General features: G+C 33.7%; 1 protein-coding gene across 6 annotated transcripts; it reads right to left on the minus strand.

The window, feature by feature from the left end:
* Positions 1 to 4,074: 4,074 nt before the first annotated feature.
* LOC18422536 (pfkB-like carbohydrate kinase family protein) lies at positions 4,075 to 9,174 on the minus strand. 6 transcript variants are annotated; one of them, XM_088860541.1, is made up of 8 exons: positions 8,949 to 9,174; positions 6,695 to 6,958; positions 6,437 to 6,508; positions 6,218 to 6,256; positions 5,770 to 5,877; positions 5,373 to 5,470; positions 5,140 to 5,193; positions 4,075 to 4,640 (listed from the first exon to the last, which is right to left on the minus strand). In XM_088860541.1, the coding sequence occupies exons 1-7, from the start codon at positions 9,111 to 9,113 to the stop codon at positions 5,184 to 5,186; spliced, it is 756 nt and encodes a 251-aa protein (XP_088716667.1). In that variant the 5' UTR covers positions 9,114 to 9,174; the 3' UTR covers positions 4,075 to 4,640; positions 5,140 to 5,183. The 6 variants fall into 6 exon arrangements, with proteins under 6 accessions (XP_088716667.1, XP_006878531.1, XP_088716668.1 ...); XM_006878469.4 differs by having other exon boundaries at positions 5,140 to 5,251; XM_088860542.1 differs by having other exon boundaries at positions 5,140 to 5,251; positions 6,351 to 6,508.
* Between the last annotated feature and the right edge of the window lie 12,302 nt (positions 9,175 to 21,476).

The raw sequence follows: 21,476 nt of genomic DNA on the forward strand, positions 1-21,476 counted from the left end.
TGGGCCTCATATGCATAATATGCTCATACGACCAGCACTGCATTATATCAAAATATGATAAATAATAAATATTTTTGGAAAGCAGTCTAAACTATTGCTCTTATGTCATATACAAAATAATTTACCTGCATCAGAGTGGCTGAACCACTAAATGTATTCGCTTGAAAGTACAAGCTTTTCCAAGTGAGTGATAAAGAAATGCAAGGGCTGCAGTACCCCAAGCATATCTGTCGGCTTCTTTAATATCTTCAAAGAATTACAAGTACCTTTGAAATTGAAGCATCAGCGAAAATAGTGACGCTAACGAGGAAGAGCAGATATGCTCGAGTATATCTAACAACTTTGACAGGGGTTGCATCAGGTGGTAATTCCCTAAAATTGACCTTCAACCATGTATGCTTCAGGATTGTCAGGTTACCATCAAGGACTATACCCAAATTGTCTTCTACATACTCTCGTGGGTCACTAATAGGATGGCATGTAATAGGCTCGCCATCCACAGTCAGTCCTAATATCTCATACACATCAATTAGAGTTGGTGTCATCCCACCAATTTGAATGTTATAATGAAATTTATTGGTCTCAGAACACCACCTCTCTCATTGGCTGAGACCAAAGGATGATCAATTCGGCTTAGCCGAATAATAGATAGCGTACCCAACCCAGACGCGTTCACTAATTGCATTTGCTCGTCTATTGGATACCAATCATTTAATTGAAAAGTCTTTTCATCAATTCTAATTTCTTGTTTCTCCTGGAATACAACAAATACATAACATATGAGTCTCAATATATATACATGTACTTCTCATATGACGTTTAAACCAAACTACAAGTTTTTGAAAAATAACAAACTAATAGAAAGGGCAGATAAATATATGCATATATTTGTCATTCCCATATGAAATATGATGCATGTTCTGGATGAAGTTGCAGCAAACTAGGGTCCTAAAGACTTCCTGGGTATCCTCCATCAGGATGTACACGATTCATATGCACTGCAACCCCATATGGTCACCATGTTAATCATAAAATTATATATGCAAAACTTAGTTGAATAACAAATGAATATGAATATGTTCTAATACAATTACTACTTTTCATCTCAACTTATAGGTTCTAATACAAATACTACTATATGAAAAGAACATGATAATCCTAAGGAATGAATTTCGAGACACCAATAACTCATCATGTATTTGCATATACAATCAATAAAACAATCCTAAGCTACTAATTTATCCTCCAAATAGGTGATCACAAATTTACATATCGAATGACATCTCAAATAAATCTACTCACGAATTATTCTATCCAAAATATTGAAGCATGTATGCATAAAATTATTTATTAACTATGTACTCCTAAAAGCACAAGCATTTGCAAAATGTTCAAGGTAAATATGTTCTTCAATAATAAATCTAGTACAAAATTTCATCTTTAAGCTACTCAAACTATCAACAAGATAAATTAACTATTTCCTATGATATCACAAATTTTTACTTAAAACTATCTAAGAGTGTCAAAGTTAATACACAATACAATATAATGTAGAATCTGCCTAGCATTCAAAACAAAGCAACACAAACAAAGCATTCAATCACAGTTCTATGAAATACCTCACGGTCACTAAAAAACCGTAATCAACTGAATACAACCTCTTGTAAAAAATTTGAGTTATGATAAAACCTCTAAATTTGTAGTTCTCAATAACCTAAATTTTTAAATTCTTAAATAATAAATACAAAATAAACATAACTCAATAACTCATATTAAATTCAAGTTCTAAAAAAAACCCAAAATTTATAGTTCTTAAAAACCCCCAAAATTGGCACTTCCGAAAAACCTCAAATATTACTCAAACAAACTGTGACTTATGGAACTGTGAAATCCATCAAATGAAAACTAAATCGCCCTCTTTTACTCAAGAATGAAACCCTAAATCATAATGTTATACAATATTAACTTCTAAAATCAAACAATAAATCAGTTTATACGTACCTTCACTACAAATTTCAAATCTATCAAATGCTTTCAAGATCCATCAAATGTAGTTATAATCTGTCAAAAAACTTAATCCATATGTAAAAAACAGGTAAGCTTGTGAGAAATGTAAGAGAGAGTGTGAAAAAAATTCATAGATAAGACAATGCACCGGTCGGGGCGCCAAAAACTGAACTCTAGAGTTTAAACAAGTCAAGCTAATTTTCGGTTGTTCAACAACCGAAAATGGTCTAATTTCGATTGTTCAACAATCGAAAATAGCTAATTTCAGTTTTTGAACATCCGAAAACCTTTAGTGGAAGCTCGAGCGTACACCACTTGGCGTAATAACGCAAACCCATTTTCAGTTGTTGAACAACCGAAAATCCTTTGAATTCAGTTGTTTAACAACAAAAAAAAGGTAAACTGGTCTTTTTTTAAAAATTTCGTTATGACATAAAAAAACAGACAAACATGTAATAACGGAAACTATTCGATAGTTCCGTAATAACGTAATGTATAACGAATATATATGTAATTTTCTTGTTAAAAAATAAAAACAAGTTAGACAAGATTTCCCTAAAAGTGTGAAATACATTACGCAGTCGGGGCTAGAAAATCCGTTATGCCCTTGACAGGTAATCCATTGACTCGTCCAAAAAATTGCAGTACGTTGCTTAAAAAAACCCTTCTCCCTCTACTTCATACATCGTCCTCTCTCTCTCAAGCTTATCTAAAAAAACCTTGCAGAGTAACCATTCTCTCTTCCCTGATAAGCCCTACCCCCTCGTACCCCCTCTCTCTCTCTTTTTGGGCCCTAACCAACCTTAACTGGCTTGCATATGTTGAGCTCGATCTCTCTCTCTCTCTTCTTCAACCCTGACCAGCTTTTACTAGTTCGCATGTGTTGTTTATCAGTGCTTGTATAGAGAAGAAACAAATATTTCCTCCATCGGAATAGAGCGGGACATTCTCTTCAAACCTTGTAGAGAGTATCAATGAGTTTTTCTATTCTTCCTTTCAATGGTTGAACTCTTGCTAAATCTGGTTTTGAAAATTCGACCGCCTTACCGCTTAGGCACAGGCGGGGCACATTATACGTTTTTGTTTTTGGGCACCCGCCTAAGCAGTCAAGATGCTGTCTAGGTGCTTTTGTCTTAACGACCGCCTAGGTACCACCCCATGAAAATTTGCGGGTGGAGGAAAAAAAAATGTAAAATATGTAATTTTTTTCCCCTTTTTAAGGGATATTCTATATCCCCAATAGAAAATATGTGGCATTTAAGATGAAAAAAACTCTAAAAAACTACTCTTTTGTAATTTATCGAAAGATTGATGAATATTTTATTTTTTAGATTTCTTCCCAAAACGAAAGCAATAGTTCGTAGATAGATTTAAAACTTCTAATAGTTGATTTTGAAAACTTTTGACGAAAAGAAGTTTGCACCGACATCGATTTTATTTTGATATTATTAAAGTATTACCATATTTGAAATAATGATTTATATTGCTACAACATATTATGCTATGAATCATGTGTTTTTTTTTTTTTTTCTTTTATGATTTATTTACGTGTTAAAAAGATTGATTTTTTTGATGTTTTATTGATTTTTTTTCTTACTTGGACAATGAAATTGAGCATATATCTTATTCTTTTATGAATAATTGATTCAGTTTTTGATGTTCTATTTTTTTCTTTTAGTTTACTTGATAAATAATTGATTATATGATATCTTAATGGGTTAAATCTTATGAGAAAGTGAAACTAAAATCTTAAAATGTCTTAATATATTCAGTTATTCATTTAAGTCTTATTGTAAAGGAATAGTTAGTAACTGTCCATAGACGACCGAATCCATTTTTTTTTAACATTGAGTACCGATGCGTTTTTTTAACATTGAGTACATGTTGTAGTGCGTTTCTTATGGTGCGGTGCGTTTCTTATTGAGTACAAGGTCAGATTGAAAAATCATCACCAGTGGTTCATCTGACCGAGAAAGTAGAAGTAAGCCATGCTCCCGAGGGAGATATACGTGCTCTTAAGTAAGACATTACCCAGTGAGCGCTATAAAGCAAGTAAAAGGCATTATATGCATGTAAAGTCGCCTCCAGCAAAATTGCAATCCAAGTATGGAAGAATTACAGTTTGTTTAAATTCATTCCCTCATTCATTAAATATGTTAATCTGCACTAGAGAATGCAATAAGCATGCTGTGAGCATGATCCTCTGCACCTTCACAGGACCTATCCATCGAAATCCAAGCTTTCACCAGCATCCTTCTTAACCAATGTAATGGCCTCGTGGTTACCAATGCTGAATTCCAGCAAGTCCCCCAAAATGCAATCTCTCTCTCTCTCTCTCTCTCTCTCTAGGTTGTCATCTTCTCAGATTTGGTGAGAATGGTTGAATCATCGGTGAGATCAGGCAAAGGAAGGCCTTGGGCAAGCAACTCTTTATACATCCATTGCCAATTCTCAAGTCTCACCTCACCACCAAGAGCTCGAATCACGGAGCCCCCACTGCAAGATCCCACTTTGCAGCAATCTTCCAATGAGAGACCTCGAATCATGCCATATAAGAAGCCACTGGCAAACAGATCGCCCGCACCAGTGGCATCAATGGCTCGTGCTTCTCCTATAGCTGGGACCCGAACAATCTGAAACATGAAAACACTCTCTCTAGTAATGTGTGATCCATTTAAAAGAATTAAATATCAATAAGTAGAAAAGAACGCACAAAAAGGAATAAGAACAAAGTTGCACATGCTTCAAAAGACAAAAGATGGTGAAGAAGCATGCAACATAAATAAGCAAACATATGAAGTAGATCCCGTCACACGAGAGATCTTCTTTAAAGTCTTAGCTAATACCACAAGTTCAAAGGCGGGAAAAAGACACAAATTGCACATGTTGGCACAAGTGATCATTTGCCCACAGAAGGGAATGAAGAGAATTCAAACATATCCTTAGTTACTGGAATAATCAAGATTACTTGAAGACAACAAGGTAGTTTTATCACAGAACAACTAACACCATTTGACCTACAGCTCAAAATCATAAAATAACCATAACAATAATAATAACCACCACCACCACCATTATCATCATTCAAACAATTAAAAGAATAGAATCCAAGCAAGAGAGGATCATACAAACCTCTTTGCCATGTTTGGCGATAGAGCCTTTCGAGCCAAGCGTCACTACAGCCCACTTGCAGTGCCGAGACAGAAAACCCAAGGCAGACTCAGGATCAGAATTGGGCTCTCCTCTAGAACAATTCAAATACAAAATATATTTTTCATGCATGTATGCAAATTAAGCTTATGTGTACTTTCTCTCACCCAATTAAAAATTGGAAATGAAGCATGACAGATATCAGGCCAGTTTACCTCATCAATTCTCTCGCTTCATCCTCATTGGCAAAGCAAAGATCAATTTGCCCACTCTTCAATATTTCTAGAAGGTGTGACCTGAAATTTCTGACCATCTGTAAAAAAATGAAATAATCAAATTCTGCCAAATAAAACCTCTAATCTATTTTTTAGAGAAAGATAAAACCTCTAATCTATTACTTGACCGAATCTATGTAATTGAGAGAAAATTCTGTTCTGGTTTCTCTTGAGTTTTCTTTTTTATTTTTCCGATGAGATTGTTAAAGATTGTATTAAGTAAAGAAAATGTACAAGCATCAAAAGATAGGCTACCCACAACCTCTTAACTTTTCATTGTTCTAATTAGATTACTCAAAAAGAACGTGACATGAAAAGAATATTTTCAGTGTTAAACCTCAAAACTGGCCAAATCCAGGGAGACAGCAGTTCCTTCTTGCTTAGCCAACCTAATGGCTGCTCGTATCAATTCCAAGTTGTAGTAACCATATCTAAGTGCCAACCACTGTACAGAATTACTGATATCAGCGAACATAGAATTAATGAAGACATTTGTTGATCACTTTAGATGCAAATTAGGTAAAAACCAAGAAAGCTTGTTGTGTTGAGCCTGGCTCTAACCTAGTGAGAGAAAACATGATCAGTTTGTGATTTTCTAATTGATATGTTTGGGATAAATAAAGGTATTTCTTGTTATAAAGGTATCTCTTTTAATGTATTCCCAGAACACACAAGAAGTAATTTTACAGAGACTCGAGAGAATTTCTATGCCTGAAAAAAGGGCAAAAGCAAAGCCATAACGTTCAGATGGTTTTTAAGACTTAGAAGCAGAAAGGTCATTATACCTTTGAACCTCTAAAATCTTCTTGGCTTAACTCATCAGCCTGCAACAATAAGATTTTTTTAACTATTTGGCAATATCGGATTAATCATTCAAAACTGTTTCAGTATATATTAGTCAACCACAGGATTGCTTACCTGAAGCTTAACTGCAGTAGAAAGACATGGGCGCATGGCATTCAAAACTGTTTCAGTATATATTAGTCAACCACAGGATTGCTTACCTGAAGCTTAACTGCAGTAGAAAGACATGGGCGCATGGTCCGATTTCCTAAGGCATCAACTAGGCATACACACTGTCATCAATTCAATCAATCAGTGATACCCCATGCATCTTGGGATAATAAACCCCCCCCCCCCCCCTCCCCTTCTCTCTCTCTCTCTCTCCCTCTCTCTCTCTCTCACACACACACACTCGCACACCTGCACAAACGCACACACATCAAACAAATCTTCAAACAAATATGCTGCTATCAGTTCACCTGCCCTGTAGGCCCTTTCTTCACTCTCAATCTGGAGATGCTCACCCCATTAGAGCTCATGTTATGGACAAACATGCATCCTTGTTCATCATCACCACAAGCCCCAACTATCCCACATGAGATCCCAAGGCCAGCAGCCAAACCTCGAATAGTGTTTGCAACACTACCTCCAGCCATTGTCCTTACTGGGGAAAGATCTTCAGGTGATGGGAGAATATGGGAATTCACTTCATTCAATATGTGCTTCAAGTCATCAAACCCAACCTATTGAACAACAAAAAAATTTTCAACCACAAGAAACTTTTCCAGACCACCTTCTTGTAAAGATCTAGCTTTAAAATTTCAACAAAGTTCAAACGAAATGACTGGCATGCATATGACGATTGTATCATGTTTCACCAAATTTGCACAAAATAGAAAATTAATTATCCTGTTTTTTATGCAGGCAACAGTTTACCTCTCAAGTTGCATGAGAGGATCAGTAGAAGAAAATGCAGAAGAAAAAAAGATAAACTAACAGAAAAATAGGGAGAAAGAACTGGATGGAGAGAAAGAAGAGTGAAGAAAACTAGTAAGGGAAAAAAAGGTCTCGCCATCGGCTTGTTTGAGCATATAGAAATAGGAGATAAAACAATTTCTCCTCTCTTGGAAAACTCATCCATGACATTAAGTAATCTCGGAGGTATTGTTTCTATGAGCCTACCTAATGATGTAGATGGAAAATCATCGTCCACAATGAGATGGCCTAGGGGAAAACAAAGGTAAACAGTAAACGAAGAAAACAGTTAGACCCTTGTTTTCTGGCCTCCGTAGCATCATCTATGCTAGTGAGGCACAAAGATCACGAGTCTCCTACTGAGGCGATGTCTTATTAAACTTAAGTCCCCATATACTTCCTTTAAGTCTCAGGCAATTGATAAAGTTGATATTGAAGATCCCATTGTTTCTTTCTTTCCAAAACCCAAATGTCTTGAAATACGATGAGGGAAATGCCTTTTTATAAACTGTCTCTAACATACAATGGCCTCAAATAAATGAAAAATGATATCTGCCATTTGTTGAGGCATTACCAACCTACATCAAAGAAGACAAAATCTCCCAAATTGTGCTTGCAAGAGTGTATTCCACAATAAAGAAAGTATGAGTAGGCAGTATACAATTTCCTCTGCCTCCTACACATTCAACAAATGCTTGGGCATCACCTAAAGCGATCCAAAATAAGGATCTTCCCTAGTACCAACAACTAATAAAACGATAACATAATAGAGCTTGGGTAGCCAAAATATGATTTTCAGGAAAATTCATGGCCTCTCCCAGTCTCAACTTTAGACTATGTTTGTGTGCTTTTGCTTTCTACTATATGCAATAGGGAAAAATAGGTTCCTTTTCCTCCAATAATTACGAAAAACCCTCTATTGGGCAGTGTTTTCTACACAAGATGGCCCCAAAAGCACCGGACACAAATGAGCTGTGCTATTAAAAGCGCACAAATGGAGGAAAATAACGGTCCTAAACTCATTTCCAAATAGTCCAAGACAAAGACTTTAGGAGAAGAAAGACAAGCAACCTGTGATAAGCAAGACTAACGAAAAGACTCTAATCCTATGTCCATCCATTTTATCAACCATTTTAGAGTTGCCCATTCGGCAAACCTTTTCTCAAATTGAATTCCTACCAAATTATCTGAGCATATAAGAACATGGGGATTATGACAGAGTACGGGAACGACGCTATACGGGTGATTATAGTATACCACTTTCATCTTTTATGCTTAAGAAAACCGTGTTGGTTTTCAGAGAATCAGGCATTCAAAATGAAACAAAAAGATTTTGGTGTTTGATAAACCCAGTGCAACTGACGAGAATTCAAAATGAAATAAAAAGATGTCGGTCTTTGAAAACCCACTGCTACTAAATCTCAGAACTCTAAGGAGTGTATAAAGAACACAGGATCAAACTCATAACAAATTTCCATTGATGGTTATAATATCAGGCAACAATGGGCTATCACATTCTGGTAGCAACCGCGACCATTTAATGCAGCACAGAAGAAGCCAACAAAAAGAAAACAACAATGCCAATAACGGTACTAAGCCAGTAAAATTAACAGGTGAGCATCTCTCTCTACAAAAACCAAACAAGTGGTTATTTAGCAAAAGGAATAATAAGAATTAAAATCAACAACACATTGGCAGGAAGGGAAAAAAAATCAAGAGAATGACAACTGTGAATTTGTGCAGAGAGAGAGGAGGTACCTGTTGGGAACCTCCTCTCTCTCCTGGAATGGAATGGAGAAGAGCCCAATCGACTCTGGCGACATGGTCGACAAGGGCAGACGGCTGGAGTCCGATCACAAGTGGTGGAGGAGGAGGAGCCTCCTTCTCCGCCACCACCACGCTCGCCAACTCTTCCGCGCCCATTGCTCTCTCAATCTCTCTCTAGAGGAGAGAGAGCACCCCTCCTCTCTCTCTAAAAGCTGGTGTCTGTCTCTCTAGGATCTTCCACTTATTTGTAGCCCAGCTCCATGAAAAGGTCCCAGCTTCCAACCAGCAGAAGCCTAAGAGACTACCCCCCATATCTCACGAAGTCTCAACATTGGCCTTCGCATCCTTTGCCTTTTTGTCAGGAGCACTGGTTTAAAAAACGGATGGGTGATCCGGATGGGTTTCCCAAAAATCCATCCGGATCTGATATTGAGATCGGAAATCGGGTGAATAAGTCATAATAAAGCTTAAAAAAAAATCGAAAAAATTATTAAAATTCATAATAAATATTGTTTTTTAGGAATTCAATAAGAAATGAAGGTACTCCTTAAGAATTTTCATGTTTTTGAATGAATATGCCAATATTGATATGTTCTTTCCCTGTATGAACCGCCATTCAGCATTTAATTTACATCACACAAAAGGACAAACATAGAATTATCATGGAATAAGTATATCAACATACATGGACTACAATAAAGCATAAAATTAGTAACATATGATCTAAAAATAAAATGATAGACGACGTTATTGTTCTTCTTGGTCACGCTGGTGCCATTGATTGAATTCGTTTAATAATTCATTGATTCGATCTAAAAACGAATCATCGATATTAGCATGCGTCTGACTATTCCCAAATCCCTGAGTGTTGGTGTTTTATTGTGTTCCCAATCTAAACTCCCCAAAGATTGTCCATCCTTCATGCTCACCTGCACTGTCGTACTCATCCCTACACTGTTGCTGTTGGGACTCGATATGTGAATAATATGGCTGCGATAGGGTGGCCTCAGAATCATCATCTCTCTCATTTTCTCTTTGAATAATATGGATTAAAAAAAAAAAAAACAAATTTTCAAAAAAATCGATCATGGATTAAAAAAAAAAATCACAAATTTTCAAAAAATTCTATCATGGATTACAAAAAAAAATTCGATCATGGATTAAAAAAAAATCACAAATTTTCAAAAAATTCTATCGTGGATTATAAAAAAATATTCGATCATGGATTAAAAAAAAAAAATCACAAACTTTCAAAAAATTCAATCATGGATTACAAAAAATTCGATCATGGATTATATAAAATTCGATCACGGATTACATAAAATTCGATCATGGATTACAAAAAAAAACAAACAAAAAAAAACAAAAAATTCGATCGTGGATTACAAAAAAAGAAAAAAACAATTCGATCATGGATTACAAAAAATTCAATCATGGATTACAAAAAACTCTATCATGGGTTACAAAAAAAACAAAAAACAAAAAATCCGATCATGGATTACAAATAAAAAAACAAACATTTCGATCATGGATTACAAAAAAAAAACAAACATTTCGATCATGGATTACAAAACATTCGATCATGGATTACAAAAAATTCTATCATGGGTTACAAAAAAAAAAACAAAAAACACAAAATTCGATCATGGATTACAAAAAATTCTATCATGGGTTACAAAAAAAAAAAATTTCGATCATGGATTACAAAAAAAAAAAAAAAAAAAAAAACAATTCGATCATGGATTACAAAAGAATCGATCAAGTATTACAAAAAAATCTATCATGGATTACACAAAAAAAATAAATAAATAAAAAAAATAAAATAAAAATTCCGTACGGGACTTCGCCGATTCCGTACAGTGAATCGGCGAGTCACTGTGCAGAATCGTCCGGTTCTCTCTAGAACCGGACGATTCCCGTTTTTTTCGCCGATTCGATCCGTCCATGGCGATTCCCGAGTCGAACCAGGCGAGTCCGATTCGACTCGGTGTTTTTTTAAACACTGGTCAGGAGTATTTGTTTCATGCGGGCTGGAGCATATTTCTACAATATGCGGTCCAGAGGTAAAAAGTTGGAGCATATTTCTTCAATATGCTGTTCAAAGGTAAAAAGTATCCATTTGGTTCATCTAAAAGCAATTGTAACTAATCATTGAAATGTTTTTTTTAGATAATTATAATTTTTAGTTTTCAAAATTTATTTATTTTTTCATATTCATGATCTCCATATTAAAAATTATATATTCTCTAAAAATTAAAATCAAATTATATACAAAGACACATGACATTTGGCCATTATTAGGAAAATCTATAAAATACCAATTATTCTAATTAATTATTAAATGTTATTTGATGAGATCTTAGCAATTAAATCAAGATCAGATTTAAATAGCTTGTCTTGGATGTTTGTTGATAAACTTCCAAAAAAAATAAAACCCAAACGAGGTCAAACTTTGAAAAAAAACGCAAAACATAAGAAAGGACTTGATATAACTAAATTACGAAAAGTTTTATGTGGGTCAGTGGGTGCAAGGGAACATCCATCATTAAGATGGACGGTTTATAAAGGGCACGGACTAAAATTATATATGGATGGTGTAAAAAAAAATTTCCCAGAAGACTACATTTTTAATTTTTAATTTTTTTTGTTTTTCTTTTTTTAAAAAAATTCATCATCATCTTTGTCTACATCATAAATCTCTGAAAATTTGGATAAAAAATTCATTTTTAAAATGAACTTTAGAGAGGGAACGCATGTGCACATATGAGTCAACTAGTCATAGAAACCCATCCATTAGATGATGGCTAAGACACATGGATGAACCTCTCTTCTACTCCAGCATGTGTACACTCTATAGGATGCCACATGCGTATAAAAAGAACTTGTTCATCCCAACCATCTGTATTCAAACAAAGGAATGGTCCATCTCCACCGCTAAATGACTTTCGTTTTTACCATGGTCCTTACTCCTACATATCAATGGTGTTCATAATTTTGATGAATGGCATTGGAAAGAGAGTGGGTTACTAAAACAACATACAACTGGAATGGTAGGGGTGGCAATGGACCCGGACCCAACAACTGGACCTGACTTAGGTATGGGTTCGAAAATTGGACCAACGGGTCGGATCCCGGTCAAAATATTGGCCCAAAACAATATTTGGGTTTGGGACCCACTTAAATAGTATTATTATTTAAATAATATTTAATATATAATTTTTTAATAATATTTAAATAAATAAAATAATATTTTTTAATTATAATATTTAAATAATACATGTATATATTATTATATTAAATATATTTAAATATACATATATTTTATTTTTGGGTCGAGTCCAATCGTTTGAGTCCAGCCAAACCCGAACCCGACCTATTGCCACCCCAAGAATGGTGAAATCTCCTCTGTCCACCACCATCTATCGTACGAGCTGATAATGATGATGCTGCATACTATGATTTTTTTCAAATCATCATCATTAGGATGAAAGATAATTATCTTATTTTCTGATGATTAAGGATAAGTAAAACCACAAACAAACGTGTTAATCGCAATAGCTTTTAAAAGAAAAAAAGAAAAATGATCACTATCTACGTAATAATATAATGATGATGATGATACTATATAATCAGTTAGCTTTGGTATAAAAAAGGTAATAATCAGCCTCAATTATCATATGTTGTATCCAATTGTTTGAATTGTAAGACAATGTTTGAAAAATATTACTTTAGTACTTTGAGCTTGGTCAAAGATGTACCTCTTACACAATTTTAGAGCTAACATTTAGGGTAATTATAATGGACACGGTTTTTATGTGGCCATGTAGAAATGCGGGTTTGATAATAAATATATTTTTTAAATATAATTTGATTTTAATTTTTAAAGAAGATATAATCTTTAATATGGAGATCATGAATATGAACAAAAATAATTGAAAACTAAAAATAATTATTATATCAAAAAAACATTTGAATAGTTACACTTGTTTTTAAATGGACCACATATTTGCATCTATCTTTAAGTTGAATGCTTTATACCTCTCGAACAACATATCATAAAAATGCAGTTCAGCCCACATGAAACAATTTTTCAATTATGATATCTTTATACCAAAGGCAAAAGTAGCCTTATATGATATGCACTTCTATTCATTGCATTCCAAGAAAGCTTGGTCGTATCATAATGTTGGAAAAACGTTACTTTAGACTTTGAGCTTGGTTAAAGACGTATCTCTTCCTACGCAATTTTGAAGCTAATAGTCAATAGTAATTATGATATTCTTGTACTAAATTTTGAAACTAATAGTCATTGGTAATTATAATTTCATATACTAAAGTCAAATAGCATTTTTTGATATCCAGTTTTTGCTACATTCCAAAAAGGTCTAGCTGTATCACAAAACGAAAAATTTTACTTTAAACTTTAAGCTTGGTTAAAGACATACCTCCGTTTCAACTTTTAAATTAATAGTCGAGGGTAGTTATGATATCTTTGTACCAAATACAAATAGTCATATGCGATTTTGTTTATTATATTCTAAAAAGGCCCGACAATGTTTGAAAAATTTTACTTTAAACTTTGAGCTTCGTTAAAGACTTACCTTGTACACAGTTTTGTAGGTAATAGTCAAAGGCAATTATGATATCCTTATACCGAAGGCAAGGAGCCTTATTTGATATATATATTTCAAGAAAGAAAGGGTGGAGTAGAGGAAATAGAGCGCATTGGTTAAACATGGGGAAGTGAAGATGATATTTGCTTCTTCACCTCAACGCTGCGTGTTCGGTAGCGAGAAGCTTTTGAAACTTTAACCCAGAAGGGCCGTATACGATATTTATCAAGTTTGAAAGGGCAATTTCTTGATGAAACTGTGTCTTAATGGCAAAACAAAAAATCTCCCAAACGGTGCACGATGGAGGGGCATTATTCTCCGTACACCAAAGCAAGTGGAGAAGCAAACGCTTTTTTCTTCTTCATCCACTGCCACAGCAACTGCCACTGCCACTGCCACTGCCGCTGCCGCTGGCGGTGGGGAGTTGATAGGGGTACTTTCATGGTAAAGCGAAGAGCCGTGAGGTTGCTTTGCTTTAGGCGCAACTGCCCGGGCCCAGTCCAGGCGCTATTAAGGCCGGGCCGGGCTGGGCCGGGCCATATCAGATAAAAAAATTAAAAATAAATAAATGAAGGACAAAAGGACAGGGTGAGGTCGAATCGGACTCGCCCTAGCTCAAGCCTGCACAATGGCCCTTGGACCCATTTCATGGCCCAGTCCTAATTTGCATTTCCTCATCGAATTTATTTTACAAAATTTGCACCACTTTGAATTTTGAAGACTTTAGATCTTGAAATTTTAAAATTGTAGCAATTTTACGAGTCAAATAAAAAATTGAGAAAAAATAGGGGATACGGGGGACCTTACTTCATATCTTCCAAATATAAAGTCATAAAATGGTTTTTTCATTTCAAATCTTGAATATCTAAAGTAGTGGTTCTATGGGAATAAGATAAAAAAATAAAAAAGAGGCTAAGCACGTGAAATATAAAAACCGGAAAGATCTTTTAAAGGAAAATTTATCAAAATACCCATAAGAAATGAACTATTTAACATTTTGCCGATTCACAATTATTTCAACTCAAGACAATGTGTTATTTTATTGTATTTTTAACTTAAATTAAAAGATATGAGTAAAGTTTTTAATTGTTCGTGTTTAACTGGTAATGTAATTAAACACCAATGTTGGGGGTCATACTTCACCATCGATGGTGGTAATAATGATGATGATGATGATGATGATGATGATGTTAATAATAATGATGATGATAATAATAATAATCAATAATTAATAATCAATAATAATAATAATAATACTAATAATAATAATGTTAATAATAATAATACTAATAATAATACTAATAATAATAATAATAATAATAATAATAATAATAAATAATAATAATAATAATAATAATAATAATAATAATAATAATAATAATAATAATAATAATAACAATAACAACAACAATAACAACAAGAATAACCACAATAATAAGAACAATAATAATAACAATAATAAGAATAATAATAATAATATCTTTTTTTTTTTTTAGGTAATTCAGTAGGGAAGACAAGCCCCTACCCGTTTTTTCAATAGATTAGTGAGTTACATTTTGAAAGTAGTGTTAGCCATAGGAATGGATACCACCAGTGTTTAAAAAAATGCTGACTCGCCCGGTTCGACTCGGGAATCGCTATGGACGGATCGAATCGGCGAAAAAAACGGGAATCGTTCGGTTCTAAAGGGAACCAGACGATTTTGTACAGTGACTCGCCGATTCACTGTACGGAATCGGCGAGTCCGTATAGTGAATAGGTGAGTCCCGTACGGAATTTTTTTATTTTATTTTATTTTATTTTTATTTTATTTTATTTTTTTATTTTTGTAATCCATGATAGATTTTTTTGTACTTGATCGATTTTTTTGTAATCCATGATCGAATTGTTTTTTTTTTTTTTTTGTAATCCATGATCGTTTTTTTTTTTTTTGTAACCCATGATAGAATTTTTTGTAATCCATGATCGAATTTTTTGTAATCCATGATCGAAATGTTTGTATTTTTTTCTTGTAATCCATGATCGAATTTTTTGTTTTTTTTTGTTTTTTTGTAACCCATGATAGAATTTTTTGTAATCCATGATCAAATGTTTTGTAATACATGATCGAATTGTTTGTTTTTTTTTTGTAATCCATGATCGAAATGCTTTTTTTTTTTTTGTAATCCATGATCGAAATGCTTTTTTTTTTTTTGTAATCCATGATCGAATTTTTTGTTTTTTGTTTTTTTTGTAACCCATGATATAGTTTTTTGTAATCCATGATTGAATTTTTTGTAATCCATGATCGAATTTTTTTTTTCTTTTTTTGTAATCCACGATTGAATTTTTTGTTTTTTTTTTTGTTTTTTTTTTTAATCCATGATCGAATTTTATGTAATCCATGATCGAATTTTATGTAATCCATGATCGAATTTTTTGTAATCCATGATTGAATTTTTTGAAAATTTGTGATTATTTTTTTTTAATCCATGATCGAATTTTTTTTTGTAATCCATGATAGAATTTTTTGAAAATTTGTGATTTTTATTTTTTAATCCATGATCAATTTTTTTTTTTGTAATCCATGATAGAATTTTTTTAAAATTTGTGATTTTTTTTTTTTAATCCATGATCGATTTTTTTTTTTTAATCCATGATCGATTTTTTTGAAAATTTGTTTTTTTTTTTTTCAATCCATATTATTCAAAGAGAAAATGAGAGAGATGATGATTCTGAGGCCACCCTATCCCAGCCATATTATTCACATATCGAGTCCCAACAGCAACAATGTAGGGATGAGCACGACAGTGCTGGTGAGCATGAAGGATGGACAATCTTCGGGGATTTTAGATTGGGAACACAACAAAACACTAACACTCAGGGATTTGGGAATAGTCAGACGCCTGCTAATATCGATGATTCGTTTTTAGATCGAATCAATGAATTGTTAAACGAATTCAATCAATGACACCAGCGTGACCAAGAAGAATAATAACGTCGTCTATCATTTTATTTTTAGATCATATGTTACTAATTTTATGCTTTATTGTAGTCCATGTATGTTGATATACTTATTCCATGATAATTCTATGTTTATCCTTTTGTGTGATGTAAATTAAATGCTGAATGGCGGTTCATGCAGGGAAAGAACATATCAATATTCGCATATTCATTCAAAAACATGAAAATTCTTAACGGAGTACCCTCATTTCTTATTGAATTCCTAAAAAACAATATTTATAATGAATTTTAATAATTTTTTCAGATTTTTTTTAAGCTTTATTCTACCGATTCACCTGATTCCCGATCCGGATCGCCGATTCGTCGATCCGGATCGATTTTTTGGAAGCTCGATCCGGGTCACCGATCCGTTTTTTAAACCATTGGATACCACAATGTAGTAATTGGTAAAAGTAAGACCTATGTGACCTTTTGCAAGTGAATATAATATATATTTTTTTTAATCACCCGTTTTGCTTTGGCAAAAAGATCACTTACAGATGGTCTTATTACAATAAATATTTCAAAATAAATGCAACTTAACAATAAAATAAAACTCAACCACTTGATGCCATTTATACAACTAAACACTATACTTGAGGATAAAAATAAATTTGCATGAAATAAAAGAAGAAGTCAGAGATTATCTCAAATGGGTTTATTACACCCCACACCGAGTCACTAACATTCGATGGCGCGAGATCAGCGATCTAGCTTTAATCTCAAAATGGGAAAGCCAATTTCGGTCAAACTGAATAAGCACAATTAAATCTCTACAAAACCCTAACCCCAAAAATAATTTAGGCTTAACCCTAATTTCTCAACCCTTAGTATCTTTAGGTTAAGAGAGAGAGAGAGTAGGAGGTCGAGGGTTGGGGCGTGCCCCCTATGGGTCTTTAAGAGAGAGAGAGAGTTATGGGTGAGAGAAGGTGTAGACAATAGGGGAGGGTACACCCTTGTTTCTTAGTCTTTCTTGAGATTGAATATGAACTGTTGATCTTGGTGACTTGTGGGGTAAGAGATCTGAGCCATCCACTCCATAGATGGGCCATCAACATTATCGAAGGTGCACAGACCATTATCCCCCTTTTCTTAAACCATTTTCCCATCAATATATTTAAATAAATTAAATCTATCAAAATATCATGCATTCCATAAAATTACATAATCCATCTCATGTATTCCATAAGAATACTTCAAAAGATATCAAGTTAATATTTGCTATCTCAATTAGATAAGATATGGTCAAAATATATCATATTTCAGTTTGACCACACGCATCAAGATATACTTACCAAAAATAGATTTCTTGATTTCAAAGCAATTAAAAGGAAGCATGCAAGGGGTAGGGTGTGCCACCCATATGTGGCACATGTGGGCCCCACCCACTTGTCACATGGTGGGCCTATGTGCACTATGGGCCCCATGAGATTTTACAAAATAATTTTAAAACATTATTTGAATTTTACAACTTTGTAAAATCAATTACTTCATTTTTATAAATCCAAAAATCATAAATAAAATATTAAAAGATTCATAAAAAATCAAATAATAAATCTAAAATAATTTCTATAATAAAATGAATACAATTAAATTAATTTGATAGGAAATTGATCTATATGGTTTAGGAATTCAATTTGCAATACTCCACCTGCAACTGTGACTACAGACCACACTTGCTTTATTGAACCGACCCAGTGTATCCCATGATCCACAGTCCAAGCAGGGGCTCATTAGCAGGTCACCAAAGTCTGGCCGATGAGCCAAGGGGTCACAATCACAATCTGTGGATTACAGGTCCTCCCCTAGAGACGAGTCAAGGTCACCACGACTTGATGCGACTACAGCTCTGTGGTACATAGGGGTATCTCTCGCACATACATACGCTTCACCCAAAAGTGAATATCTGGCTTTCCCGAACTATCTATCGATATGCATACCGTGTGATGGATCATAGATGAGGTTTTGGCCCCCATCTCTGTAGGCCTACCATTACACACAAGGGTCACACAGTCTTTCGGCTCACTCATTCAAGAATAAGCTCCGACCTCATCAGGGATAACCCAGAACCTTTCTCGGTTTATTCTCTATATCCAGGTACCTAGGGGTTTTCAACCGACTTGCCTAGATTGTCAAGCACAGTCTAGTATCAGCAAACATCATTTGCTTAGTATAGACCCCGATGGACCATACTCTCACTAAGTTTATTTTCCACTATAATAAATATTTTTCATTACACACTCATAAAGCCTTTAAAGGCCACATAAACCCAACAATTGGGTGTGGGGATGCTACCACCACAACCCATCCCCTTTCTTGATAATAATAATAATTTGAAGTAAATAAAATGCCCATAAGGGAATATCTACAGTACCTTGCTCTAGCTTATTTCCATCCAAATTTCATCAATCATAGTTATTTGGTAGTGTTTGAATTTTATATTTTTTTATAAATAGGATGGCCTCAATTTTTTGGAGTCTATACTTCTAACCATCACACCCAATGAAAATTATAGTCAAATAATGATAAAAAAAAAATAACTAAAGGCAAAAGTTTATATAAGGTTGCAACTTTAAAATGTAGAACTATGAATGCACCTCAAAAATCTTTCGAAAAATGTTGTTTTAATGTTAAAAACCCTCTTGACATAGAGATGTATGACTATGAAAAAAAAAACAAAAGATTTTGAGTCCCATAAATAATGCATCATGCAATACATTATCTAGACCGTCTATTTTCAAGGTTTCCATATATTTATAGATCTGCTTGATTTTAACGGTTTTTGGAGTTTAAAAATTTATAATTAGATATGAAAATAGATTTTGAGATAATCCTAAGAATATTTTCACCAAAATTACATGTTACGATAAAATTTGGAGGTGCGCCTTAATTGGATTGTTTCAGGTTGCAACTTTATAGAAATCACACCCATAACTAAAAAGGAAGATAAAATGAAACCGTTTACTTTTGATACAAGGTGGTCGCATTAATCTTGACCATTGGATGTGAAATTGGGTGGCTGCAATTATTCCATTGACCAAGCTCAAGTTTCAAAAGAAATTTTCTTGAACTTTATGACTCATTCAAGCTATCAAATTTCACATCAAATGGTTGGAAGGAATTGTGATCACTTTGTATCAAAAGTAAATGATCTCATTGTATAGAATGTCTAACTAAAATATCCTAAAATATGTTTATAGGGATATTTAGGTTATTTTTATTATTTAAAATTAATTGCTTTGTATTTATTCTAAGGACGGCTATCAGACAATCATGGCAATCTAACAAAATTTAAACAGCTATGAATCATAGGCAAAGTATTGTAAAAATTCAATCATAAATGTTTAGGGTGTTTATACATATAGGACACGGTTTTGGTGAGTAGGTCAACTCACCAAAACATGTGCATGTCACCATGCATCAGACGTCCATCACAGATATGGACGTTAAAAAGAGGTGCTTCCACTGCACGTCAAAATAGATAGTGGAAAATAAATATTAAAAAAAATGATTTTTATTTTTTCAAAAGAAAAAATTTCAAATTCATAATCACCATTGTAGTACATAAGAATAAATCCCAAAATTTTGGATCTAGAATCCATATTTTTTTGACGAGTAAGATCTAGAATCCATATTCAAGATGGATTTTGAAGAGGGATGTATAGCTATTGGTGAGTCGGCCGAATCACCAAAACATTTGACCCCACACACACGCTTACATACACCCACATTTCAGTCTCTTATTCTTGGATTTATGGAGGGACGTATGAGGATCTTGAATTTATTAAGAAGTATATGAATCCCGATTACCTTGTATTCGGCCAATCAAAACATGGTGGCAATACCAATTTATGGCCTTTTCAGTTATATCAACAGTTAAAAACGTTGCTAAAGTTCCCAATCGCTGCTTTCGCGCCTCCTTTAATCTCAGCACACTTTTATTATTATTATTTTTATATCTCATCACACTTTAATTTTTTTTTTTTTTGTATTTCAGTGGGATTAGATAGCAAGATGTGCAACTAAGGTATGGGATATACTATCACGACGACCTCAACCCTTTTCTCAACATACATCAATATCAAGTAATGTGTAATGACCCCTAAATTAAAAAAATGGATGGAAACCACAATATTTTCTCGTGGCCTCGGCTCAATATTACATGGGTGAAGGAAGTGAAGCCTTCAAATAATAGTGCAAAATACCGATTTGAGGATTAGTATCCACGTGTTTAATTTGTCAGAATAACACCTCATTATTTTTTATTTAATGATATGTTTATATAATGGGTATGGTTTTGCATAAAGTTGCAAATTTAAATAATCAAAGGAAGGTTCACCACCAAACTTTGTCATAGGATGCAATTTTGGCATTGAAAATTCTTAGGATACCTGGGCATCTATTTTTATCTCTAATTGTAGACTTTTAGACTTCAAAAATAGTTCAAATCAAGCAAATCTATAAACACATGAAAATCTTGGAAATGGATGGTCTAGATAATGTGTTGTAAGATATCCTATTTTTGGGACTTGAAATTTTTGTATTTTTTTTTCCATATCCATATATCTCGATGTCAATACAATCAATTAGATAGTTCTCTAACGTCAAAACAACATTTCCCAATCGATTTTTGAGGTGTAACTTAATTCTACAATATAAGGTGTCAACATTATATAAATTTTTTCCTGACATAATAAAATTTGCACAAATTTACATGACTACGAATTTTGTAACAGTAGAGCATACCCGCATCATGCGGTGAAGCTTTGAGTTTGAACCTAAATAATTTTTTTAGTGTTATATCATAAAATCTTGCGCATTATGCATGCATCCACATGAGCTTCATAGTTATAAACTTTACCAACTCTCCAAGAGAAGTTATTTCATATATCGAATAAGGATTATATACTATAAGATGGTTTAT

The sequence above is a fragment of the Amborella trichopoda genome, chromosome 3, assembly GCF_054954075.1.
Source record: "Amborella trichopoda isolate Santa Cruz 75 chromosome 3, AtrichopodaSantaCruz75HAP2 v2.0, whole genome shotgun sequence".
Lineage (NCBI taxonomy): Eukaryota > Viridiplantae > Streptophyta > Magnoliopsida > Amborellales > Amborellaceae > Amborella > Amborella trichopoda.

Excerpts from the sequence above, each read along its gene's own strand:
- LOC18422536 (XM_006878469.4), bottom strand. The coding sequence starts at position 9,113 with ATGGGCGCGGAAGAGTTGGCGAGCGTGGTGGTGGCGGAGAAGGAGGCT. Across the intron at positions 6,959-8,948 it reads AGAGAGGAGGTTCCCAACAG|GTTGGGTTTGATGACTTGAA; the intron begins GTACCTCCTCTC and ends GTTGTTCAATAG. Across the intron at positions 6,509-6,694 it reads AGAAAGGGCCTACAGGGCAG|TGTGTATGCCTAGTTGATGC; the intron begins GTGAACTGATAG and ends AATTGATGACAG.